Source organism: Gouania willdenowi, chromosome 7, assembly GCF_900634775.1.
Source record: "Gouania willdenowi chromosome 7, fGouWil2.1, whole genome shotgun sequence".
In the NCBI taxonomy this organism is placed as follows: Eukaryota; Metazoa; Chordata; class Actinopteri; order Blenniiformes; family Gobiesocidae; genus Gouania; species Gouania willdenowi.
This window is the reverse complement of record NC_041050.1, coordinates 19,000,011-19,025,789: the sequence shown is the minus strand read 5'-3', so window position 1 is coordinate 19,025,789 and position 25,779 is coordinate 19,000,011. Positions and strand designations below refer to the sequence as shown.

At 38.7% G+C, this 25,779-nt stretch overlaps 1 protein-coding gene across 3 annotated transcripts in view; it reads left to right on the top strand.

Moving 5' to 3' along the window:
• Positions 1 to 25,779, top strand: part of LOC114466991 (plexin-B1-like) — a 109,212-nt gene that overhangs the window by 72,285 nt on the left and 11,148 nt on the right. For 2 of the 3 annotated variants that reach the window (XM_028452914.1, XM_028452912.1), the window contains 19 exons: positions 3,254 to 3,352; positions 4,998 to 5,120; positions 5,656 to 5,749; positions 5,825 to 5,994; positions 8,735 to 8,886; positions 8,958 to 9,063; positions 11,284 to 11,420; positions 12,215 to 12,388; positions 17,954 to 18,488; positions 20,601 to 20,777; positions 21,742 to 21,890; positions 21,979 to 22,079; positions 22,166 to 22,383; positions 22,467 to 22,645; positions 23,268 to 23,334; positions 24,907 to 25,053; positions 25,179 to 25,353; positions 25,454 to 25,557; positions 25,665 to 25,749. In XM_028452914.1, coding sequence (XP_028308715.1) covers positions 3,254 to 3,352; positions 4,998 to 5,120; positions 5,656 to 5,749; positions 5,825 to 5,994; positions 8,735 to 8,886; positions 8,958 to 9,063; positions 11,284 to 11,420; positions 12,215 to 12,388; positions 17,954 to 18,488; positions 20,601 to 20,777; positions 21,742 to 21,890; positions 21,979 to 22,079; positions 22,166 to 22,383; positions 22,467 to 22,645; positions 23,268 to 23,334; positions 24,907 to 25,053; positions 25,179 to 25,353; positions 25,454 to 25,557; positions 25,665 to 25,749 — 2,992 coding nt within the window. The remainder of the gene's footprint in view (positions 1 to 3,253; positions 3,353 to 4,997; positions 5,121 to 5,655; positions 5,750 to 5,824; positions 5,995 to 8,734; positions 8,887 to 8,957; positions 9,064 to 11,283; positions 11,421 to 12,214; positions 12,389 to 17,953; positions 18,489 to 20,600; positions 20,778 to 21,741; positions 21,891 to 21,978; positions 22,080 to 22,165; positions 22,384 to 22,466; positions 22,646 to 23,267; positions 23,335 to 24,906; positions 25,054 to 25,178; positions 25,354 to 25,453; positions 25,558 to 25,664; positions 25,750 to 25,779) is intronic. The other variant, XM_028452913.1, reaches the window with a different exon arrangement.

The window sequence follows — 25,779 nt, the reverse complement described above, 5'->3', positions numbered from 1 at the left end:
ACTACAGCTGTTAGATGGGAGAGCTAACATATTGATTTTTACACATTTGAGGTCAGCTACAGATGTGTGTATATGAATAATATAGAATTAGTAAACACAGCCTGCTGCTCTTAGCCCAACTGCAATGGCATTTTCTGCTAGCAAGCTAACCTTACAGGCAATATAAATATCCTAGAGTAACTGCCTAAATCTGAATAGGTTAAAGTAACCTAAGCATAGAGTAAACCCACACATGCTGCATACACTGGGTGAATGTCACAGTTGGCTAATGTATTTAGGGAGAGGTAAGTGGTGATTCTGCAAAAGGTACGGACCATTTTCCTTGAGGCATTGCTATCTGAGGTGTTTCTTGCAAGAAACATTATTTTTTGGCCATGAACATAAATATGGATCAATAAAATCATCAGTAAATATCCAAAACACAATCTCTATTTATATACCGGTATATACTTTACTCACACAGGCAAATGTGTGTGTGTGTGTATAGAAGTGATGGATGTATGGAAGTATTTAAACTTTTTTTTTTTTAACAAGAGAAGGAAAGCAGTGATTCTCTTGACACCATTTTTGTAATAGATTGTTTCCGGTATTCCCCATGATATCAGAATGATGTAAAACCCTTCTATGCATCCATCTCCCAAGACTCCAAATCCCACAATGCAATGTGCCAAACAACCTGATTGTTTAGGCCTGAAATGAAAACATACTTTGAAGCAGCGTTTTCAACCTTTTCCCTTTTTGGTGTAAATTATGTTAGATTGATTGGTTTATGAGGCATACAATATGATTTTATCTAATAAGAAAATTATCGGAGGTAGCAGCAGCTTTAATAGAAGACATTACCTATCCTTTACATATGCAGTCTGTTACGTCTTGAAATTTCTTCTCACACCATTTTTTTCTCAGAGCTCGACCCCTTGGTGCTCCACCACTAAGCAGAGCCTCCACTCTCTGCAGACCCAGTTTAAAGTGTGTCAGTTATCTGTGTATTTAGGTGCTGTTGCAGCAAACAGACAGCTTTTAGAGCCAATTTATTTGTGTAATTTGAAACTTGTAAAGCAGGTATAGTAATTGCTTCCATCTCACGTAGGGCTGGGCAAAAAATGGATTTAATTGATTAATCATATTTGTAAATAAAAACAATTTTTATTTTGCAAATTTGAGTTTAAAAAAATAATTATTTTTTTAACATTTTTGTTTTACATTTTTTTTTTTTTTTTTTTTTTTCCCACCACAGTTTTTTTCGGACTTTTTTGCGTTCCATCCTTGTGAGTTACCGTAGCGCAATTTGAGCCAGCCCCCTCTTTATTTACATTTGTTTACCCTTTGAGTTGGCTATATGTGCCTTACAGGCATGTTTAATTTTTTATTTGCACTATGCTGAGATGCTAAGGGAAGAGTTTATGATTGTTTTAATTGTAAGGTTATAAAATATGTAGTTATCTGATTTTTTTTAATCAGAAAATTTAAGTTACTGTGAAGTTGCTGTTGCACTTTTGCTTAAACTTGGGTTAAAACTTGAAATTGTTGAATGACTTTATTTTGGGATTGTTCTATGCGTTTTAACTCTTGAGGACAATCACAGCAATAAAGTCGCACTTTTGACTATATATCTGATGTCTGCAGTAATTTTTAAGTGCATTGAAAAAAAAAATCAAAAATCAAATCGAAACTTACATTTTTTTTTTGTTTAAATTGGAGATTTTTTTTTTTTAGGCAAAATCGCCCAGGCCTACCTCACATCTGTTTTTCTTTGATTGTACAATATGATACAGGCTCTGTGGTCCATAGAAATGATTACGTATTCATATCTATCGTTTAAACTGGCCTACGCTACTGATAATACAAATACAAATTGATGTATGTGTAATTCATTGGCTATTACATTATTTATTAATCATCACAGGTAGCTCTGAATTATTATTTAGGACAAATGAAGAGCAGTGGAAGCACTTGAGATGCATTTATCTTTTAGCTGTGAGATTATTCTACCTCATATGATGTCTTTTGAAATTAATTGTGACAAAATGTTTACATAATAGTGGGTTTAAATAGATTAAAATTATTTTGAATGAATAACAATTGGCTAATTTCCAGCTGTACCTACATTTCTGCCTACCTCATTTAGAGGCTTCACCCAAGCTCAGCTCAGGTATAACCATACGACTACCCTATTATTTCATAGCACACTTTTCTCCTTGTATATTTTCTGTGACGTGTTGATGTCATCTATTGTAGTTTTTGCAGGATATACTAAAGTCATGATCCTAAAGTATACAAACTTCCATAAATGGGTCATATACTGGCTGCCATAATATCCACAGTAGAGGTTGACCAATATATCGGGCCGATATATGGACTTTTTTCATGTTTTTATTTATTTATTTTTCAATTATTGTTATTATTTTTTTAAATTTAGCACTTTATTGTAGCCATTAAAGGAAAAAAGAAAGAACATAAAAAAACATCCATTTGGATTTATGAATTCACAACAAAAAATAATAGCATGTGCATGGGCGAGGTAGAAGCCAATAGGCTTACAAATAAAAGCCGATTTAATAGGATAAGGATATAATATAATATAATGGTGCCTGATCAAATATCATTATCCTATTACATCCTTAATTAAGGATATAATAGGATAAGTATTTTCGATCAGGCAGGCATGTGGGCAGCTGCAGCCACCACTTGACTGACAGAATGACCCAGTATTTATATCATGAGTGTTTCAATTGTCTTTCACAAATAATGTGCTTTAAAAAAGAGTATATCGGCTTCCAAAATAGGCTTTAGATATCGACCATCAGCTGATTTTTTTTTTTTTTTACAAATCGGTATCTGCATCGGCCTTTGAAAATCCCATATCAGTTCACCTCTAATCCACAGTTTCCTACAAGTCTTTGTAGGCGGGGCTTCCGCTTCCCTAAAATGCTGTAACTGAACCACAGGCATATTTATAAGCATGATAAGACTTTTCACAGATGTTCAGAGGAAGTGAAACCAAGACAGATGCCATGTGTTGTGGTTCATGTCCCCACATGTTAGGCCTTGATTCTATACGTTAGACACCAGAGCATGACTGGCACCAGCTCCTTCATGTGCCAATTCAAATTGAATATATATGGGAGGAAAAAGAGGCAATTAAGAAAGTAGTCTAGAAATGATGTTGATCATGTTGTGCATGTTCCAAACAAATGTATTTGTGGCAGCATTTTATGGCTCATCATGATACACCCCTAAAATGTGTCATCAGGAGTGTCCATGTGTGGAGAAAGTTCTGGATTCCAATCTTCTTCCTGTCAACGTGGAGAGGAAGATAACTTTGGTGGGAGAGCATCTCCATCTGTTTCAGGTCATCAAATTCTCCTTTTCCTATATTTACTATCGGATTCTTTCTGAAGGTGTTTGTATGATTTGCTTTTCAACAGAAAGCTATATTTATCTCATATTATTAGAAGTTTTACATTTTGTAAGGAATTGTTTTTGTTTGCAAAAGTTATTTTTAAAGCCCTTAAAGGGGGGGTATTATGTAAAATCGACTTTTTCAAGATTTATATAACGTTACTGTGTCATTCCCTCATTAAAACCATGGGGTGTTGCCTTGGCTCATTCATGTATGTTTGAGTGATCTTTAAAAACTCTGACGGCAGCCATTTTAGGTTTTAGATTCGCCTGAGTCCTCCTAGGAACTCCCCCACCTCCTGGAAACACCTCTGACCTTTTGTTACCGCCCACCTCTCCACAGCAGAGCACCCCTCCCCCGCGTCTTGAGCAGGCAGCAGCACAGAGTTTTATTGGAAAACATAGCTTCATAATGATGTATGCGATTTCATAGCAACATGTAGCTCCATAATGTAACATACAGTAACTGTCCTTAGCCAAACATCCGGCTCCAAAATGTAACTATTTATGTTGCTTTAACATAAAATAAATTATTACCAAAGTTTAGCTGTTGCCCGTTGAGAAAAATGGTTGTGCATTTTATATTTATGATTTCATTGCAACACATTTTCACTATAAATTACAGAATTGCAAAATGTAGCTTCAAAATTACATATATGTATTTATTTATGACAAGAAGGTTGAATATTACTAAGCAGGCACGTCTTGTGAGAGCCTCTAAACTCTCTCAGGTTCCTCTTCAAAGTCACTTTTTCAGGTCAGACGCAGGATCAAAATCGTACGGATGCACAATATCCTGTGTGGCCATTGTTCACAAAGTGATAAAGTGTAGCTTATTTCCAATAATCAGAACCGAACATCGATAGTAGTTTGAATGCGTGTGGAGGAGATGCAGCGTGCTGAAGTGGCCTGTTGGAATGGGTAGGAGCTTCTTAAAGAGACAGTGGCCTATTTCAAGGCGTTTGATTCGAGAGCAAATTTATACAAGGCAGTTATTTTAATTTACTGTATTTACAGACCAACATAAGGTTGCATTATCATTGTAGTGTGCTATAGAATTGTACTATGTGATTGAAAAAAACACAATACCCCTCCCTTTAATGAAAATATAAAAGGTAATTTTATATAAGAAATCAGTGGGAGCCCTCTTCAGTTTTTTTAGAGGCTTTATTATTTAAAAATTTATAGCAAAATATGAGTGAGAATGTTTGTCAAGCTGGAATCTTCTAATTTCAGAATTTAAAAGGCTCTAAAAAGTAGCATCATGAAAAAGGAATACGGTAATAGAGATTCCAGCAGGAATTGCATTAGTATTGGGATTTCTAGTAGCAGGTCTTCTTGCCAAGTAACTGTCACTGGTATGGAGCAAGGATTGGAAGTGTCAACCAATTGGTTTCAGAACCCATGAATAGTTAAAGAGAACATGCAAACTACTGCGGAAGACTTTCGGAATTGAACCCACAACTTTTTGGCTGTGAAACGATCATAAAGCTTTGATTAATAAATGAACAATAATTAGTTGAACAAGTTATTAAAGATGTGTTCCTTTGGTGTCCCTCATGTATGAATAATCTGTTGGTTTCTGTGTTTTGCAGGATGATGGATTGGACTACGAGTGTGTGTTGGACGTGGAAAACAAGTCGGTGGTGGTGGAGGCCTCGGTAGAGCCAGACGTTGAGCAACCATCAGTCTTTCTCATTACCTGTCAGCCTCACAAGGTCAGGAAATCAAATTTGGAGAATATTGGTTGAAAAGGATCAGACTAAGGTTAAATGTACGTCTAGAAACAGCATTTTGACACATGGCAACAGAGCAGCATTAGAACTGTTTAAAAAGGTCAGGTCAAGTGAAGGGTCAAGTCAGTAAAGTATTTTGGTATTTGGGGCTGTCAAGGAACACATGATGGGCTACATAAACATAAGTGAGTTTTTCTTTTTTTTTTTACTTTTTTTGTCTGTGATTTCTCCTAAACTGTCAGTATCCTCAAAGGAAAATCCTCAGCTTTTACTTTTCAACATCCGCTAATCATCATTAGTTACAGGAAAAGCCCCAATCAAGCTTATATTTCCGACCTGGCCTGTGACATGTGTAAGGAATAAAAATAAATTAAAAGTGATTACCTGGCTGTTTATGTTAGTGTTTACATGTAAAAGTTTTATTACAAATTTTACGGCTCATACGGCCTTAAACATGATCTACGTGATGTAATAATAAATATGGTTTTGATCAGTTTTGCCAATGTTCTTTTTGCAGTATGTTTATTCTGGCCCAATGGAGGAATATCCAGCCTTCATCAATGTTAGGAGAAAGAACAACTTCCTCCTCGACAGTGCTGAGGACCTTCATGGTGGGTAAAGCTAATAATGCCTGTGTTTATGGAATGTTGTGGGTCTACTTATTGTTTTTCTTTCCATTGCTGCAGTGACTCTATTTAACTGCTCAGTGGGCCGCTCTGACTGCAGCCGGTGCCGCACAGCCGACCCAAAATACGGCTGTGTTTGGTGCGGCGGTGCTTCTAGCTCTCGCTGTGTGTTCCAGGACTCCTGCACTGACGAAATCAAACACACCTGCCCTGCACCCGTCATCCACTTTGTAAGTTTGACAGACTGCACTGTTTATCCAAATTTGGTATCAATCAGTTACCAAGTAAATACAGGACCAATACTGATAGATATCAGTATTTTTTAATAATTAAGCTAAATAAATCATCAAATTGTGAAATCTGAATGAATTTTAATTGCATTATTGTAAATGAAACAACTGCACAGTATTACCATTATTACCAGGATTTCCATCTTAAATAAGCAAAGCACACTTGCACCACTGCACGTAGGCTGTGAATGAAAGCTTATGTGATTAACTAAGTAGGTGGACTTTGCCATGATGTCATTTTTTTTGCCTGTCTGAAAACCATGGAACATAGAGTTCTCTTAAAACTGATTAATGCCATTGAAATCTGTGAAGCTGAAGCACACTTTTAATTTGATAATGCCTTATCCGTTGAAGGAGAATAAACAGGTTTAACTGATAATATATGTGCATTAGAGTGTGACGTTAAGATCTTTGTGTCTGAGTTTGATACAGTTATAATCTCTTTTTTTTCCGCTCATGCTAATGACACATTTATGTGTATGTGTATGTGGCACGTTAACACTACCACACACACTCTCCGCTCTGTCTGTATCCGTCTGACAACAGACATCTGTCATCACTACTATGTGAACTCTAAAGCCAGCACGGTGTCGAGCAGTGGCTCTGTGGCGTGTGTCCCGTGCCAGGTTTGAGAGAAACTAAGTCACAGTTGGACTTTAACAAGTCGCTGCGATGCCATGAAGGGCCCTGCCTTATTACTGAAGAGATGGGCGATGATGTTTGCATTAAGTGAAGTAGGTCCATTGACTTCCTACAAAATAAGCTATTTTAAATTCAAAATGTTTAATGCCTTATGGAGCTCTGACACTGGCCTGACTTGTCTGGTCCCGTTCAGACATTTAACCTGAAGCCATGTACCCCCTACCCCTGCACACTTAAAACATATAATAATGTAATGTCATATAAAATGTTGCCCTACAGTGAAATTTGTTGAGGAATACTATATAATAAAAATGTTTAATTGTAAGCACACAAGACTATTATTCAGAATGATCACTTCTTTGATTTATTTAATTAATTAGCCTACTGGCATTTTCAGTTAGAAACGATCTCTTTTTTTGTAAAATAAATTTACCAAACATTTGATGATTGAACATACAGTATTTCAGTAATACAACATATTCATGACCCTGAAACTTTGAAATACAACTCTCTACAGCTTTAATGAGAAGGGTGAGGTTGAGAAGATGCACAGAACTCTGCAATATTTGGAAGAATTTGAGAGAGTCAGAGTTTTATTTCTACACAAAAAATGTTGTTCTTTATTTAGTTTTCATGTTTGTCAAAGCTGAAAATTCACTTTTACTCAAGTATGTGGTAGCAAAGGTATTAAAGCACGTTCGGCTCGTGAGTTGTAGCTCTCGCCATTATATTCTAGTTTCCAATGTTGTCGCGCTGTTTTACATTTTTTTTCATGTACGCCCTATGACAATTTGCGTACCTCACTTAGCATTTCACCAAGAAGAGCATTTGGCTATATTGGACCGCTACTCTATTGCGTAGCTTCCTTCCTGGGCTTTTGAACATGTGTCGCCATGGTTATGTAAGCACGTGTATGCACATGACGCTACAACCAGAGTTCACAGCTTAAGCACAAAGTGGTTTGAACTTCTTCCTGACTGCAAGTAGAAGACACCAGAGACTTAGCTGTGAGGAATTGGTGGATTTGGTCACATGAGGCGTATACTCTGATAATATCTGTAATGTGAGTCAGTGATGAACAAAAGGCAGAAGAGCATGAGTCACTATCAAGAGGTAACCCATGAGTCAGGAAAATCCCCAAGCTGTTACCTTGTGGTGGGTTCATCTATTAACTAATGCACTCTTTAAACTGGGATCAGCAGTTCTGCATCAATAGCTAGAGAAGCTTGGTCCCCGCCCACCTCCTCTGACTGCCTTCTCAAAACAAGCCCCTGCACTCAAATTAAGTCAATATTTTTCAACTTGAATCAAATGATCAACTAGTCTCTGTTGAGCACGGTCTTTAAATGTGTCCACACCACAGATTGGGTGTTTTGTTTTAATAAATACTGCTCTGCAGACATTTTTGGGAAGTTCACACACAACTGCTTTTGCCCTTTTTTCCCACCACTAAAACAAGGCCTCTCTGTATACACTTAAAGCTGAGTGACGTCTAAGTGCAGCCACGCTTCAGTGAAGCTCACCAGGCTGACTCGTAGGCGGTGAACTTGGCTGAACATTTCTCAAAGAAGCTGTCAATTTGAATTGGTACATGAAGGAGCTGGTGCCAGTCATGCTCTGGTTTCTAACGTATAGTATCAAAATGAAACCCCAAACATTTTGGGATCTCTGTTCAACCTTCAGCAGTCTGAATTACTGATGTTTGGATTGAAAGAGGCTTGTAAATTGTAAATGATCAAACAGATGATGGTTACAGGATAGAATGACAACAAAACCGTTATTTATTAATTTTATTTGATGCTTACCGTGATTACCGTATTGTTTGTAGCACCGTTAACCATTCTAGCTGACAGCTCCAAGCAGTCCACTTCAACGTTAATCTGACAACAGTTGCAGCAACAAAGCTAATTTTAATGTGTATGATGATAAAGTATGATAGAGAGACTTTTACACTCTAACTGTTCAGCTGTTCTGTAGGATTCAAAGCAAAACACTGATTCAAAGCTTGACTCGTTGTGTGTTTATTCTTATCGTTCAGCTGGACCCAGTGTCTGGTCCTGTGGAGGGGGGCACAGTGGTGACCATCTCTGGCTCTAACCTGGGCCAAAGAGCTGAGGACATCCAGAGCTCCGTCACAGTGGCTGGTGTCCCCTGCAGTGTCATCCACAGCAGATATGAAGTCTCCTCACGGTAAGGCATCAGCCCTCAACACACACACACACTCTCCACCATCTCATCAAGCCCACGGCTGCACCTTTCAGGATTGTGTGTGAGACGACGAGCAGTGGAGAGGAGATGAGCGGCCACGCCTCAGTCAAAGTGAGGGGAGGAGGACACGGCCTGTCAGCTCAGATCTTCAGCTTTCAGGTGAGTTGACTGCAAAGAGCGTTTTATATACCGTAATAAAGATGTATACAGCAGTGAGCTGACACGATAAGTCTTTATTTTCCATTTATGTGTTTTTGTGGGTTTCTGTCGTTGTTGGATATAAACGTAGTTATACTTGGCTTTTTCAGTGACTGGCTTGTGAACAAATCTAAGGAAATTCTTAAAAAAAATAAAAAAAAATAAAAAAAGTGCCATGACTACAACTCAGCTGGTAGCCTTAATGCCCAAAGGAATCGAGGGGCCCAGGCCGGCACTCAGCAGACACGAGGAGGCCACGGCCTGTGGAGTAAACAGAACCTGCATTTTACTTGCATTTGTCTGCTAGTGTTATGTTAGCACTAAATTGATGCATTTCACCCTGAAAGAACCAGCCTGAATTTACCTGTTACTGTCTCCTCCAGGACTTTAAAGGTCTTATATCAAGCTATATTAAGACCTTCCAAAATCAACTACAGCCACATATGGGTAATATTTTACATTTTCCAAAATAAAATAGTAATCTATTAAGAAATATTACTTATTTTCTTTCAACCCGCGCCGCCTCTCCCCGTGTGAGTGCCTCCCATTTCATGACATAGACCTAGAGCCCCGGCACCATGGGCAACAGACACGCCCACAAAACTTTGTAAACTTTTCCAGAGAATGTATTTTAAATATAAAGACAAAGAAGTGAGTATGGCTAACATTTCACTAGAAATCATACTTTTGGGGTGATAAGGGCGACTGTGGCTCATTGGTAGAGTGGGAAGTCCAATAACCGAAGGGTTGGGGGTTCAATCCTACTCTATCCATGTCATTGTCGTTGTGGCACTTTACCCACATTGCCTCGTATGAATGAGTATGAATTGTACGTGAATGTTGGTGGTGGTCAGAGTGGCCATAGGCACGAAAGGGCAGCCATGCTTCTGTCAGTCTGCCCCAGGGCAGCTGTGGCTACATTGCAGTTTACTACCCCCAGAATGGCTGATATGAGTGACTGGTGTGAATGAATAATGGTTTTTGAGTCTCCTTGAAAAAAGCACTATATAAATCTAAGCCATTATTATTATTATCATTATTATTCGGCTCGAGGGGCCGCAACTTAGGGGACGCCAAACCCAAGATTGTAGTTTTTAAAGGTTTTATTATATTACATCAAAGGACACAAAAAATATTATATATGAAGCATAATTATAATCAACAAAAGGGACTGGAGACCTGTCCATACTCAACAAAAGGCAGGATGCTAGGCCAGGCCCACATGGGGTCATTACTCCCAGTGTCCAACCACTAACTACAAAAAGACAAAACTCTAAAACCTTAAATTAAAATAAACCCAAAAACAGGACAACTATTAATATCCATTTCAAAGCAACCAAACAACACATATTGCCTAGTAGGGGGAGGTCCTACCGTTTATACACTTCCTCCTCCCTCTCCACATGATTGCTGATCTGAATCAGGTCTTAAGCTGATAGAGGAAGAAGGAAGCCCCAGCTGTAGAGATGCTGCCCAGGGTTAGTTTACTCACACTGTTTCAGTTGAAACACAACCCATTAAGTACTTATGAACCATCCCACTGAATGCCTCAAACTTGGCATATCATCTGCTGAATACCACATTGACTAGTTGTGTCAAGCTTAATCAGTTATTATAACAATGACCTCTCTGGGGCTTTTTCACGCCTAGTTTGCAGGCTGTGGTTGTTTTTAAATCTGCCCCCTGAGTTTGACTCACACACACACGAGAGCACAGTAATCTCTCTCGGGTGTGGACCATAAACAAACAAACCGAGACCTCACTGAGAAGCGAGTCCTCTGTTATTTCCACTAAGTGACGCCAAGCTGCCTGTTTTGGACAGTGGCCTGAAAGTGAAATACACTGTTTTAAAGAATAATTCACAAACTGTATGTTTATATGAAAAGGTTACATTTTTAGCTCATTGTTACCGTAAAGGTACCTTTGGTGTCTGGTGTGAGATGACAGCGATCCAGTTCATTACAATAAAAATAAGGTGCGCCCCTGTTCACAAAGCAGTGAGAGGTTTTACAGTGGTCCTAATTAATTAGCCCCTGAAGTGCTAATCAGATGAATTCTTTCCCAGAATGCCCTGTGGTGCTTCTCTTTTTATGTTCTCAGTAAATCACTTGCTCAGCAAAGGTTTATTGATTACTACTTCTCATTGCATTGTCTGGATCTCATTGTTTTATGTTTCTCCAGAATCCAGTGCTCAGCAGTATTTTTCCCCAAAGAGGACCCAAAGCAGGGGGCTCGTCCCTCACCATCACAGGACACAGGCTCAGGACCGGACAACCCAGTGAAGTCAGCGTCTTGATTGGAGGTGTGCCCTGCATAGTGTAAGTCAATGTTTTTCAAATGGGGGTACGTATAGCGTTTCGGGGACGCGATGGCACTACAGGGAGTATTTGAGAGAGAGGGGAAAATTACCAAATGAAAGCATTAAAAATAAGGGGTTTTATAATGTTTATTGTTAGTTAAAAATGATTATAATACTAAATATTACCAGCAACTCACAAAATAACAACAAAGACACATTAAAAGAGAGCAAAAGATCTCACAAAATACATAATAATAACAGAGAAACAACATAAGAAACAACCAAATGACACTGAAAACACACACACTGAGAGAGAATAATTGTAATAATACCAACGACACACAAAAACAAGAACAAAAACACATAAAATAAGAGAAAAATATACTGAATAATAAAAAGAACAGACAAACAACAACAAAATACACAAAATGACACCAAGAACACATACAATGACACAAAAAACACACAAAATGATGATAGAAAGTATTTTTGATTAAAACATGAACTGAAGCTACAAAGGTCTGTTTTGGTTCCACACCAGGTGGCAGATGGTCGAAAATGATAAAAACCATAGAAATAAATCTATTCAAAAGGCACTAAATTCTGTTTATTTACACTTACTGTATACGCAAAATTATTGTTTTTTAAATGTGTGTTATTACTCATTCATTCCATCATTGTTAGTTTTTTTTTTTTCACATTCTTCTCAGTGGAACAAACCATAGGGTTGCTACGACTTTTTTTCTTCTGCAAACAAGCAGAAGTCTCCAAAGGTTGGACTGACCACAGATTAGCGTCTCTCTCTCTTCTCAGGTTGAACATTCAGGAGGATCAGATCCGCTGTCTGACAAGACGAAGCAACAGAACCGGCGAGCACGCCATCACTGTGAGGTTTGGTGGAGCAGAGCGCCACCTGCAGGGTGTTGTCTACCATTACACTCCCAACCCCAACATCACAAAGGCTGCACCGTCCAAAAGCTTTCTGAGGTGATGTGCTACAAATTTACTATACACAACCATCCATTTTCTGACTCACTTGCTCATTTTCAAGGTCACGGGGGTCTGCTGGTGCTTATCTCTAGCTTTTTTTTGGGCGTTAGGTGAGATTACACTAGTCACAAATTACTCTAATTTTAGACAATTACAGTACATAGGTATATAATTGTCATAATATGGCACCCAAAATATGGGTCCTGACCTAAAATCTTTTCAGAGTTACAAAGATAACATTTGTAAATGTACACCCACAATAAAAATAAAGGTAATTTGTAAAAGATTGAACTTGTGAATTTTTATAAATAATTATTAGGAAAAAGTGGAATTGATGGTTTGGAGTAGTTGGTTATGGTATCGATTTGTAAAATTGTGGCACCTTTCCTTAATATTTTACCCAAACTTTCTTTTTTTTTTCACTCAATAAAGATGAGATAAAAATGTAGTTTTATCAAGCTTGTATTAAAATATCTTTTGTCTTGAAGCTCTGTGGACAAAATTGAAGATCAATGTGATAATGTCTATTACATTGAATGATGGTTTTTGAGTCTCCTTGAAAAAAGCACTATATAAATCTAAGCTATTATTATTATTATTATTATTTTTATTCGGCTCGAGGGGCCGCAACTTTGGGGACACCAAACCCAAGATTGTAGTTTTTAAAGGTTTTTTTTTTTTATTATATCAAAGGACACAAAACATATTACTGTATATATAAAGCATAATTATAATCAACGAAAGGGACTGGAGACCTGTCCATACTCAAGAAAAGGCAGGATGCTAGGCCAGGCCCACAGAGGGTCATTATACCCAGTGTCCAACCACTAACTACAAAAAGACAAAACTCTAAAACCTGAGATTAAAATAAGCCCAAAAACGGGACAACTATTAATCTCCGTTTCAAAGCAACCAAACAACACATATTGCCTAGTAGGGGGAGGTCCTACAGTTTATACACTTCCTCGCCACATGATTGCTGATCTGAATCAGGTGTTAAGCTGAGAGAGGAAGAAGGAAGCCCCAGTAGTTTTATCAAGCTTGTATTAAAAATAGCTTTTGTCTTGAAGCTCTGTGGATAAAATTGAAGATCAATGTGATAATGTCTATTACAAAACATTAAACTCAAGTGTGTCAATCAGCTTGAAAAAGTTCAGAAGTGCAGTATTTCACAACTTTTGACAATAATAACTTTTAAAGTCAAGGAAGACGTTTTCTGTGATCTCTGAATATTCAGAGATAAACTTGAGGGCAGAAAACTATAAACAATGTGAATCCCATAAAAATGTTAATCTAAATCCTAAATAAAGCAAATTACAAGTCACTCATACTGTGTAGCATAATCAAGGTGCTCTAGGTCAGTGTTTTTCAACCACTGTGCCGCGGCACACTAGTGTGCCGCGAGAGATCGTCAGGTGTGCCGTGGGAAATTATCCAATTTCACCTAATTGGTCTAAAAAAAAATTTTGAAAACATATTAATTATTATCTGCAAATAATATACCATTGTCGAGTGTCCGTGCTGCAGTAGTGACTAAAGGTGCGTGCACACCGAACGCGACGGAAGCGATGCCGTTGCCTTAAATCGTCCCTGATCGGTAGTTTGCACATAGTGGTGCTTTTTTGTCAGTCCATCATTTCATCGCTCCAGCGACGCGATCACTAGGGAGCTGTGTGTGTGTGTGTGTGTGTGGCCCCGGTAACAGGGTAGAGACAGAGAGAGAGAGTGTGTTGAAGACGTCTTTTTTTTCCCTTCTTGCTCCGCTTCTACGGTTAAATGATCAACTTAATGGAGATATTAAAGGATGACTTCACTCAGAATGTGTTTGATCAGTAGTTACTGTGGTTTTAAAGAAATTTACCGCTTTAATTTTGAACCTGATACTTTGAGGAAGTAGAACAGCCTCCGCTGCAGCCGTCAGCACTGAAGCGGGAGCGGGAGGAGGGGCTGCTGCCTCCGCTCTACAGACAGTGGAGGACGGGAGATATCGCTTCACGTCGCTTAAAAAGTTAAAATTTTTCAACTTTGATCATGCAAGTCGCGTCGCTGAGGGGGGGATAAATTGACGTTGCGTCATTTACATTGATTTTTAATGTAATCGCATCGCTTCAGTCACTTCAGTCGCGTTCGGTGTGAACCCACCTTGAGAGCGTAATCATGTAAAACTCTTCCATAACACTAGATGGCAGCAGGTAGCGAATTGCATTGTCCGTTGAGACAAGAGAATTAGTGAGGCATGAAAGTGACAGCTGGCGGTAAAAGCATTGTGGGTAAGCGAAACTACGGTGACAGTGATGGAGAAGTTTTTGAAGAGGAAAAATATTAATTCCGAACTGGGCCCTGGACAAAATTCGGACCCAGAAGAAGGCCCTAGTATGAGTGGAGGAAAGAAAGCAAAGACGGTGAGCTCGAGGCAATACAGCGAGAGTTATGTTTCATTTGGATTTACTTCCACCGGGGATGCAACGACACCGATCCCGTTGTGCTTGGTGTGTGGCGAGAAGCTATCCAACAGTGCTATGGTATAATTTTGGACAGAATTAGAGTTTGCAAAACACTTTGACGTTTTCTACTACCTTTAAGACCACATTGTTGTTTCATTTGTTATGTTCAAGCTGTATTTTTGAAGTGGACATGTTAAGTGCACTTTTTATTTGAAAGAAGAAATACAAATGATGATAAAGTCCTTTATTCTTTGTGTTTATTTGATTCCTATTCAAGACACTTTGATGAGAATGGCTATATTGTTAATATAGGCTACAGAGTATCATTTTTTAACATGTTTGGCTGGTGGTGTGCCTCGTGATTTTTTCAATGAAAAAAATGTGCCTTGGCTCAAAAAAGGTTGAAAAACACTGCTCTAGGTTATTGCATGATTGTATTAAAAACCTTTATCAAGCACTTATTGTTTCCTGCATGGATCCGGATTCATTAATGGTTAAGGAATTCACTAATGCATAAGACCAATTGCTACAATGCACCAGAGAGTTTAAAGTTTTAAAATAAAAATAAAGAATCACACACTTTAGTTATTAAGTGCGTTGTCTTCCTTAAAGGGTAGTTAAACCCCCAAACCACTTTTTTCTGCTGAAAAAAAGAAAAGAAAAATATATTTGGTATGAAGTACTGTTGTTGATTAATTCTTGTACAACTTGAAATTTTAGTCAAAGTATTTCAATCTGGCTTATTTTGTTGTAAAGATGTCAGATTGACTGCCCTCAATGGTTTGAAACCCGGCTATTATTACAAACACATTTTGTTACCAATCACACTTTCAGAAGCACAAAGTTGCATGATTCAACATAATCCCCAGCACACCACAGAAAGAGGTCCTTAACTTGTGTCATGAGTTTTTTAAACCAGTAGTAAAACCAGTGCTTATTTCTCCCTTCCACACTCACTGATCACAGAAATTGTTATACTGTATGCTCTTAGATTGAACCCGTTGCTGGTTTCCTTTAGAACTGGTTCATGTTTCTTGAAAGCAGAGGTGTAAAGAGTACTGAAATAGAAGTACTGTTACTTGATTGAAATTGTATTCGTGTACAAGTACTAGTGCCAGGGCCGGCCTTCCCGACAGGCAACAGAGGTGGCCGCCTAGGGCGCCATCTGATGGAGGGGCGCCAAATTGCAAACGCCTAAATTTTATTTTTATTTTTTTAATAGTAATTTAAAAAGGTATAATGAACGTGAAGCACACCCTTTACAATCACTGTACATGTTTTTCACTGCCATTGACGTAAATATACGTAATTTCAAATCCAAAAAAAATACTTTCATAGTCATTGACAGAAAAAGGCTCTTTTTTTCAGCTTTTTGCTCAGAAACTGCCATTTTTTGTGAAACTACCTATGTTCAACTGCTGATTACGGAAGAATGAAACAAGCTAGAAACAATTTTTTTTTCTCTTTCAGAATATGGTTTCAGATTTTAGGTCGTCATATTACAAAATTTTCTGTGGGTCTTTAAATATCAGTCAAAATGCTCTAAAATTGCTGGCAGTGAGGGTGGTAGCTTTTCTGAAAATGGCTGGCAGTGAATGAGTTAATTTAATATTTACATTTATATTTTTTAAATGTATATATTTATTTTATTTTAATTATTGTTCTATTCTATATTATTATATTGTGTTGTTTGCACATTATCTTCTTTGGTTTTAAAATTTGTGTTGTACAAGTAAAACCAAACAGGAAAGTAGAAATGTCCTTGTACTGAAACTTTGATATTTTAATTTAACTTTTGATTGCACTGCTTTACATTGCTTTTGGATTTTGCACCATTGTTGTTATTGGTCCTTCCAGACATTTGCGCTATACGTGTAGGTGTTATATTGTATGATTGTATGATATTTTTTTTCAATGGTTTGTTGTGTCGCAGAATTGTGTTGCTTTGTCTTGATAATTAAAACAAATGAAAGTGTACACACTGTGTATAGACTTGAAGAAAAAAAAAACTTTATCTATTTTTATTCTTTCATGGGTGGGTTAAAGTCCACTCTTGCCTAGGGCACCAAATGACCTAAAGCCGGCCCTGACTAGCACTTGTACTTTAGTAGAGGTACTAGCGCTTTGAGATGACTTTTGTTTTAGTTAGCGCTATATAAATAAAGTTGAATTGAATTGAAGTACAAGTAGGTCATACATAAAAATACTCAAGTACAAGCAAAATGTAGCTCAATGAAATAGTACTCAAAGTAAAAGTTACTTAGTTACTTTCATACCCATGTTTATTTTGGGTAATAAATCTTTTTACGGTGTCCTTGCATACAGTAAACATCTCATGTATAAGCTTAAAAAGGAAGAGATGAAATCTGGCACAACTGGAACTTAATTTATTTTCCACAAAGGCCTCTGTATAAAACAAAAGGTTTGTCAAAATGTACAATTCTTTTAAAAATAAAATAACACCAATAACAGATGATTTGTCATCATGGGTTAATAACAATGTAACCTTAAGTAATTACCGTAGTGAAATTATTCCCCGCATTTTACCCATTTTCTTCAAAGGGTAGCAGTGGGCTGCCAATTGCAGGTTTCTGGGGAGCAGTTGGATTGGGGTTAAGGGACTTGCACAACTTCCCATAGTGTTGGTTACATGGTGATTGTAGAATCTTCTGGTGATGCTCTAACAAAATAACCAGCATCCAATACTCTTTTGGCACGGTGCATTACATTTAATCTGGTTGGTTGGCTATGATGGGATGCATTTGATTGTCTGGTCATTTATTTTTTTGTAGTTTCACAATGTCCGTTGATCATTTTAAAACAAAAAATAATTTATCCAGTAACGGTTGGGTGTAGAAATGTAACAAATTACTTATTGTATAACTTCATTAAGTACAAGTACTTTTTTGAGTATTTCTAAATCAGTAAAAGTACCCATGAAAGCATTTGAATTACAGTAACATGAGTACTTGTAATCAGCTACTTTCACCTCTGCTTGAAAGCATAGCACAATTGCATCATCAACAGACACAACACATCAATTGCCAACATGTTGGAATCTCGGTGCTGCTTTGATGTCGTATAATAAACTTGAAACAAAATCCTTCTGTCCCCACAGTGGAGGCCGAATCATCAAAGTCCTGGGTCAGAACCTGGATGTAGTTCAAGAACCAAAACTAAGGGTGACACTAAGTCCTCCAGATCCTCTCCCTCCCAGGAAGAGGAGGAGCATCATCAGGAGAAAGGGACATCTGGACCGTGGCTCCTTAAAGAGGTGGAGGAGGATTGTTCCCGAGGCCGACTGCCCTGAGGGAACACTGTGCCACGTCAAACAGGTTCAACTCAACAACTCGCTTTCATCAAAGTCTTTCAGCAACTCACGTTCTCACTGCCCCTCTTTGGTTTTACAGTACGAGTCGCGCTGCACAGTCAACAGCTCCTCCCTCATCTTGTGCCCAACGCCAGCTGTCGGTCCAGATGCCAGGAGGGCGAGGGTCAGAGTTCACTTCCTGTTGGACAGCCTTCACTTTGACTTCAGCGCTGTTGGGAATGAGGCCTTCAGCTACGAGCCCAACCCCAGATTATATCCACTGAACCAGAATGACCCCAGCAAACCATACCACCACAAACCAGGCAGCATCATCTCTGTAGAGGTGAGCATTGGTCTCAGATCAGTTCCCGTTCCACTGTCACTACTTTCATTAAACAGGTTTCAATGCTAACCTCTGGATGGCCAATCATTTCAGTCAAATGTGACAGCTTTTGCTTGCTTCAATTGTCTCATTGTAGCATGTATGACAAGAGGAGCAATGACTAAATAGTTGCAGTTCTTTCTACGAAGCACCAAACCCAGATTTTTATCAACCTATCTTTTTTTAATGTTGTTTTTTCATTACCCAAATACATCCAAAGAACCAACAGAAAATGCCAAAGAAAAGACAATTGTAGACAACTGTGCACAACTCGGCAAAATGTCACTTGTATAACTTTTGTAACATTTGTTTTTTTCTCTCATTTGACCTCATTTTACCCAAATAGACTGAAAAGACCCTTGAGTTCCAGTGGAGACACAGTTAGATGGCGCTCAGAATTCCTCTTCTGTGTTATGACTCTTTAAGAAATTGAGCTGTTTCAGGTTCAGGTCATAAACCCACATGCCACTTCCATACCCATACCTCCTCAGTCAGCTTTCCCACATACACACCAATGCCATACCTGTCAAGTTTTGGATTTGAAAATATAGGAATTTTTCTGGCGCCCGCTATGAGCCGTCCCACCACCCCAACCAAGCTCCAGTATCCCTTTTATTTTAAGTGTACATAAAATCTAAAATAGCCATTTGTCAACCTCTTACTAAATACAATTATGTGACTAGAATCTTGTAGGCCGACCTTTGTTGACATTTAAATGCTGTGAACGTTCCTAGTTGGGCTGGGTGATATGGACCAAAACTCATATCTCAATATATTTTCTCAAACCGGTGATATACGCTATGAATCTCGAATAATATTATTTCAAATGAAGTCTGACCAGAAAGACAAATCTGGGTTAAATTATCTGTTGCAAAATGCCACACAGGCTCATTTATTAACAAACAGCTGCTACTTTTGGCTTTTTCTCCTCTAAGGGACAGCACGTGTGAGTGAGTTCTGTAGCGTGGTTTGTTATGGGGAAGGTCTGGGTTAGGATGCACTCATTAATCCATCTAACTGTGCTTTACATGCTGTTTTGAGAAGTAAAAGCAGCGACTCCTAAAATTAGTATTTTGATACAAAATAACCTATAAAATGTAAATATCGATACATGCATTATTGTAGCTTTCTATTTCGCCAAATTAGAAAACTCGACATTTCTTGAATCTCGATGAATCTCACCCATCACTATTTCCTACATTATAATACAGCCAAAATGAAACATAAATGGGTATATGAAGCACATTTGTTTAATATGTTGACATTTCATATACAGGTCAACACGTTGCACATTTACTGTTACTTTCACATTGCTTGTCTTTAAGTTAGACATTTACATTTATTTTATTTTAATTATCATGCTCACTCATGTGGTTCTCTGGCATTTACAATGACTAATCTTATTATACACAGACTTTACATCCTTTAACACTTTTTGAAAGAAATGTATTTGTGATGGTTGTGATTGGCTGATTTTTAATGGTGACTTACCTCGTTCCTTCCCCTGTGGGAGACGCTAAAATCTCAGTTACAAATCTTACAGAACGCGTAACTGTAACCCATCTTTTTAGGGAGGTAAACTCTCTGTCCCATTTTCCAAGGTATTTACATGAGTGATTTGTTTGTTTTTTGCCGGAACGTCTTCTTACATTCATCCATTTCGCTTCTGAGTTGTTTCCGGGTTTGTTCCCACTGTTGGCAGTAATCTCACGAGAACTACCACCCAGGCCACTTCAGGTGGTCGCAAGGCTAGTGATGGCGTTCAGTTTGGAGAGGCAGAGGAACATTTTTATTAATTTATCTTTTTCTTATTATTACATTATAATACGGGAAATTTACGGGAAAATACCAATACGGGACGATGGTGGGAAAGAGGGGTAAAATACGGGAGTTTCCTGACCAAAACAGAATACTTGACAGGTATGATTAATGCACATAATCCAACTCACAAACGCACGTACCTTATGAACCTATCTTTAGATTTAACACTGAAGCGGTCTAATGAAAATCAGTCTTGAAGAACAAGAGAATAATTCCTTTAGTATCGTCATGATATACTGTCTGTCACTGTAGGGAGAGAACCTGGATCTCGCCATCTACAAGCAGGAAGTAGAAGCTCGGATTGGAGAGGGTCTGTGCTCGGTCAAGACTCTAACCCACAACCACCTCTACTGTGAGCCCCCTGCCCAGCAGCCCTCAGTCACAGCCAGCAAGAGGCAGGATGGTGTGGATAGTCTGCCAGAGTTCACAGTGAGTGAATTCAACAGTGCAGCTACACTCTTCATTCACAGTTCAGTTCAGCAAACAGATCCTTTCGGAGCCTTGATACTGATACTACAGCACCAAAACCTATTCTGATTTATAAGCAAAAGACTGCCACAAAAACAAACCTTAATTCTAAAACGTTATTGTACAAATTATTATTTTTTGATACTTTATTATATATTTTTCTCAATTTCTAACTAACTATAAGGTACAGAACAGCACTGTTATGTGACATTGCTGTCCCGTCACGTACAGTGGCACACACAGGGTTAGGAGTCTTGTATTATCAGCATAATTAGGAAGGTCATAAGACTGTGATATTATGTGAAAGACACCTGAGAAATAAATTTAATTTAAATGGGGAATTAAAAGGGGGATAAGTGGAAGTTAAGTCGGGAGCCAAACTCTCACACAGCTATCTTCACCTTTGGGTCATAGGAAGTCCCAGGACATTCTAGTTCTGATGTTCTTTAGCAGCTTAGATTTTAAAAAAAACTGCTGAATTTATATGTTTGTCCTATTTCTAAGATTGAACCTTTTAAATACTGACAAATACTTTTCCCTTTTCCACGATGAGCGAGTTCAAATCTAGATAATTTGAAGTTCGAGCTGTGTATTTCCATCTGCTCGTACTATCCTTCCCTGAGTAATGTCACAACTAAACGGTTCGCAGTGTTTAAAAAAATAGACTTTCTAATATTTTACAGTCATTAAAAATTTTCAGTGACACTTTTTAATGTTCCAAACATTCACCAGATGACCTGAGCTCAATTTTAAGGCTTTTTTATACAGGTGTTTTTTTATGGAGGAAACCTGTCATATGAAGAACACCCTGGGCAGAAAGATTCTTGAGCTACTTTTAGTACCACATTAAAAACCAACATGGTAACTAATAGTTCCTTGTTGGGGTAATATTTGTACCTGTTCAAACTAGTGATTGTGTTCCCAGGTGAGGATGGGGAACCTGAACTTCTCCCTGGGCCGGGTGCAGTATGACAGCCAGGCACAGTCCACCTTTCCTCTAGAGGCTCAGGTGGGGGTCGGGGTTGGTGCCTCCATTGTCGCTCTCATTGTGATCATCATCGTCCTGATATACAGGTAAAACTCTCTCTGTCACCTTTAATATTCAGTGCGTTACATCCTTACTGACCCTTTGTTGGTTTGTCCTTATTTCACTGTTTGTTAGGAGAAAGAGTAAACAGGCCATGAGGGATTATAAGAAGGTGCAGATCCAGCTGGAGAACCTGGAGACCAGCGTGAGAGACCGCTGTAAGAAAGAGTTCACAGGTACGGTTCTATGTTTTCTCTTAGCCTTCAGCTTTTTTACCTTTAAAGAAACCATCCCTCAAAATCCCAAACTATTAAACTTTCAGACCTGATGACGGAGATGATGGACATGTCCAGTGACCTGGTGGGTTCTGGCATACCCATCTTAGACTACAAAGCGTACGCAGAGCGCATTTTCTTTCCTGGCCACCAGGATTCCCCACTGAGACGAGATCTGGATGTTCCAGAGAGTCGAAGGCAAACAGTGGAGCAAGGCCTTGTACAGCTGTCCAATCTGCTTAACAGTAAACTCTTTCTTACCAAGGTCAGCAACACTGATTTTAAGAGCAAAGCCAAAGATTCAATGTGTAAGAATGTACAAACTTCTGCTTTTCTTCTTATCTGCAGTTCATTCACACACTTGAGGTCCAGCGAACATTTTCACCCAGAGATCGAGCCTACGTGGCCTCTTTGCTGACTGTAGCCCTGCATGGTAAACTGGATTACTTCACTGATATCCTAAAGACGCTGCTCAATGATCTTGTAGAGCAATATGTAGCAAAGAATCCCAAGCTGATGTTACGGAGGTGAGAATATTTACTTTTTATGGAAGTACATCAAATTTACACACTTTTTACCGTACCTAATAAGACATAACAATTCACTCTACCATGTTGTAACATAGAACAGTTTCTTGTGCTCATCCTTGTGTGAATAAACAAATGTCCAGTGACTTCATAAAGAGTATGTAGAATGAGATTTTAGAGGTGTGAAATATACCACAGAGCTTGAACTCATAGAGCACTATAGGTTCAAACTCAAATATCTATCAAGAACTTTAAAAAGAAAAATGAAGAAAAGCCAAGACTGGGTTACCAGTAGACTGCATTTTATAAAACTTTTCATTATATAAGAGCTCTATATATCCTATAGAACTCAATATTATTGTATCATTGGGTATTTTGATCTTAAAGGAACTTGTAAAGCAACCCAAAACAGAATCCAGGGGTTCCCCACCAGACAGGATGGTTGTCTTACATTGAATTAATAAAACATTCAAAGCTTTATTAGAAATATGATGATGCAATGAATAAATATGACATAATATTAATAAACATAATACATGTAGTATGCATTTTGAATTGTAGCATCAGTGTAGAAACCAGCTTTAAAACACCTTTTGTGTTGTTTGGTTTGTTTATTTTCCAGGACTGAGTCGGTGGTTGAGAAGCTCCTGACTAACTGGATGTCTATCTGTCTCTTCACCTTTCTGAGGGTATGCAGCTGAGCTTTTTACACCAGTTTGTGATCAAAGTTGCCGCTTTGTGGTTTTTGTGGAAATAAAAGGCAAGTAAGCGATGGGTTATTGGGTGGATAGCACCATAATTGTGAACATTAAGCAATGGCTTTACCTTCACATGTTGCTCTATAACAGGATCAATCGGAGGACATTTTTTTTTTTCTTTTCAAAAGTTAAAAGCCTCCGCTAGGTAGGAGTTCACTTTAATGCAACAAGTTTTCTCCTCTGGAGTGGAGCCTGCAGTCCTGGTCATTCATTATTAGATGAAAGAATGTAAAGTAGACTGAGTGCAGATAATCCATTGTATTGTAGGTGTGAACAGGGAGATGACATCAGTTATGTTTTGTGTCATTGTATAGTAGAAGCAGTTGCAGCAAGGGTGTACATCTATAATTATGTTCCTTTCTACAAAACATCATCCCATGTTTAGTGTAAGTTATAGCACACACACTAGCAATGAGTGTCATGCTGTGGCAAAGCAGTGTCATTATTACACGTTAGTTTGAATGTAGTTGCAGCAGTGTGACGGAAAACAAGCCTGAAAACATGGCTCACACCGAAAGATCCGGTTCTTTGGATTTATTTTAGAAATAATCGGCACTTGCAAATGTCCACAAATATTATGGAGGTATGCCTATACGGCGCATACACAATCACCATGCTTATTAAACAAAGCTGGAACAACTCCATGATAAGTAGTGTTTATGAACATGCATCACTTATTACGCACTGTTACTCCACTGGACAGTAGCTGTTCACATTGTTTGACTCTTTTTTAGTTTTTTTGTTGAAATGTTAATAAGCCTGTAAACAGTGAGAGGAAAGCAACAGACAGATATGTGTCTGAACCAAATAGGCTAAAATTAACAAGACCTCAGCCAACAGGGTGGCTTCTTATCTTTGTATTATTATTTTTTTCCCAAGTGCCCCACTAAAGTTGTCCTTTAGTTAAAGGTAGGGTAGGTGCTTTACTCTAGATACACTTTTTTAGTTTTTGGTTGAAATAGTTTTTATGTCCTGACAGAAATTGAGATCTTATGTTCTCTGAAAAAGGAACGAAGAAAATCTGTCATCTGTAGCAGCTGTATATCTGTAATAACTTTGACCAACGAAAAAAGACGGTTCTTTTTTTTTTTTTAACCAATCACATCTCTTTGTCTCCCTGCTCGTTCTTGACCCCTTGCGTGCACGAGCTCACACTGGAAGCGCATCACCGGTGACGGACTTAAAACAGAGTTTTTTAACATATATAATGATAACGTTTAGTGTTCACTTACTGCTGAATGAGACGACAAAGTTTCTACACAATACAAGCGATGAGCTGAGGTCTGCTTCTGGAGAACCGGCGCTCGTGCATGTGAGTGAGACGGAGCACAGAGGGGAGGGGGGAGGGGGTTGAAGGCGGGGCCGTCGGGGAAGCTACATTCAAAATCATGCCAGCTTTAAAAAATCACCTATCCTCCCTTTAAAGCTTTACAGGGTGAATGTTTTCCATCACTCTGATTACTACTTGTTCTTAAACATTGTTGTTTTCAATTCTTTGTACAGGAATCAGCTGGGGAGTCGTTCTACATGCTATTCCGAGCCATAAAGCACCAGGTGGACAAAGGACCTGTGGATGCTGTGACAGGAAAAGCAAAGTACACACTGAATGACAACCGGCTGCTAAGAGAGGACGTGGAGTACCGCACACTGGTAAAAGCACCCGGCTGTTAAATGTTGCAGAGTTAGTGCTAGGAGGTCTCAGGGTGGGAGGTTAACAGTCAAACTTTGGTTCTATGTTAAATGTCTACTGCTTTGTTTTCTTGTTTTGGATGTAGACACTAAATGTTGTGATGCCAGCTCCAGCTGCTAATGGAGGAACTCTGACCCAGACGGTCCCTGCCAAGGTACTGGACTGTGACACCATTACTCAGGTGAAGGAAAAACTTGTGGAGCAAACCTGGAAAGGCACAGCTTTCTCACAGAGGCCACACATAGACTCATTACATCTGGGTGAGTTTAACACAAAGTGGCTTTTGGGTGCACTGATGGTTAGCATGTTCAGCTAACACACAGAGCTGAGCAGAGACTTACAGAAACACATATCCCTCAGAGTGGCGTGCAGGCGTCGCTGGTCACCTCATCCTTTCAGATGAGGATCTGACATCAGTAGTACAAGGTTCATGGAAGCGCCTCAATACACTGCAACACTACAAGGTCAGTGAAGGTCACACAGAATATTAGCACTACCTCACATCAACTCACCATGTGTGCCACAAAGCAGTGATTGCCCAATGAAAGTAGTGTGAAACTGTCCCATGCAGGTTCCAGATGGAGCAACGGTGGCGCTTGTCCCCAGAAACAACAAACACCATCTCCATGACAACCATGATTACATGCCTGGAGAAAGTGAGTAGAGGTCTTTGTACACTTATGGAA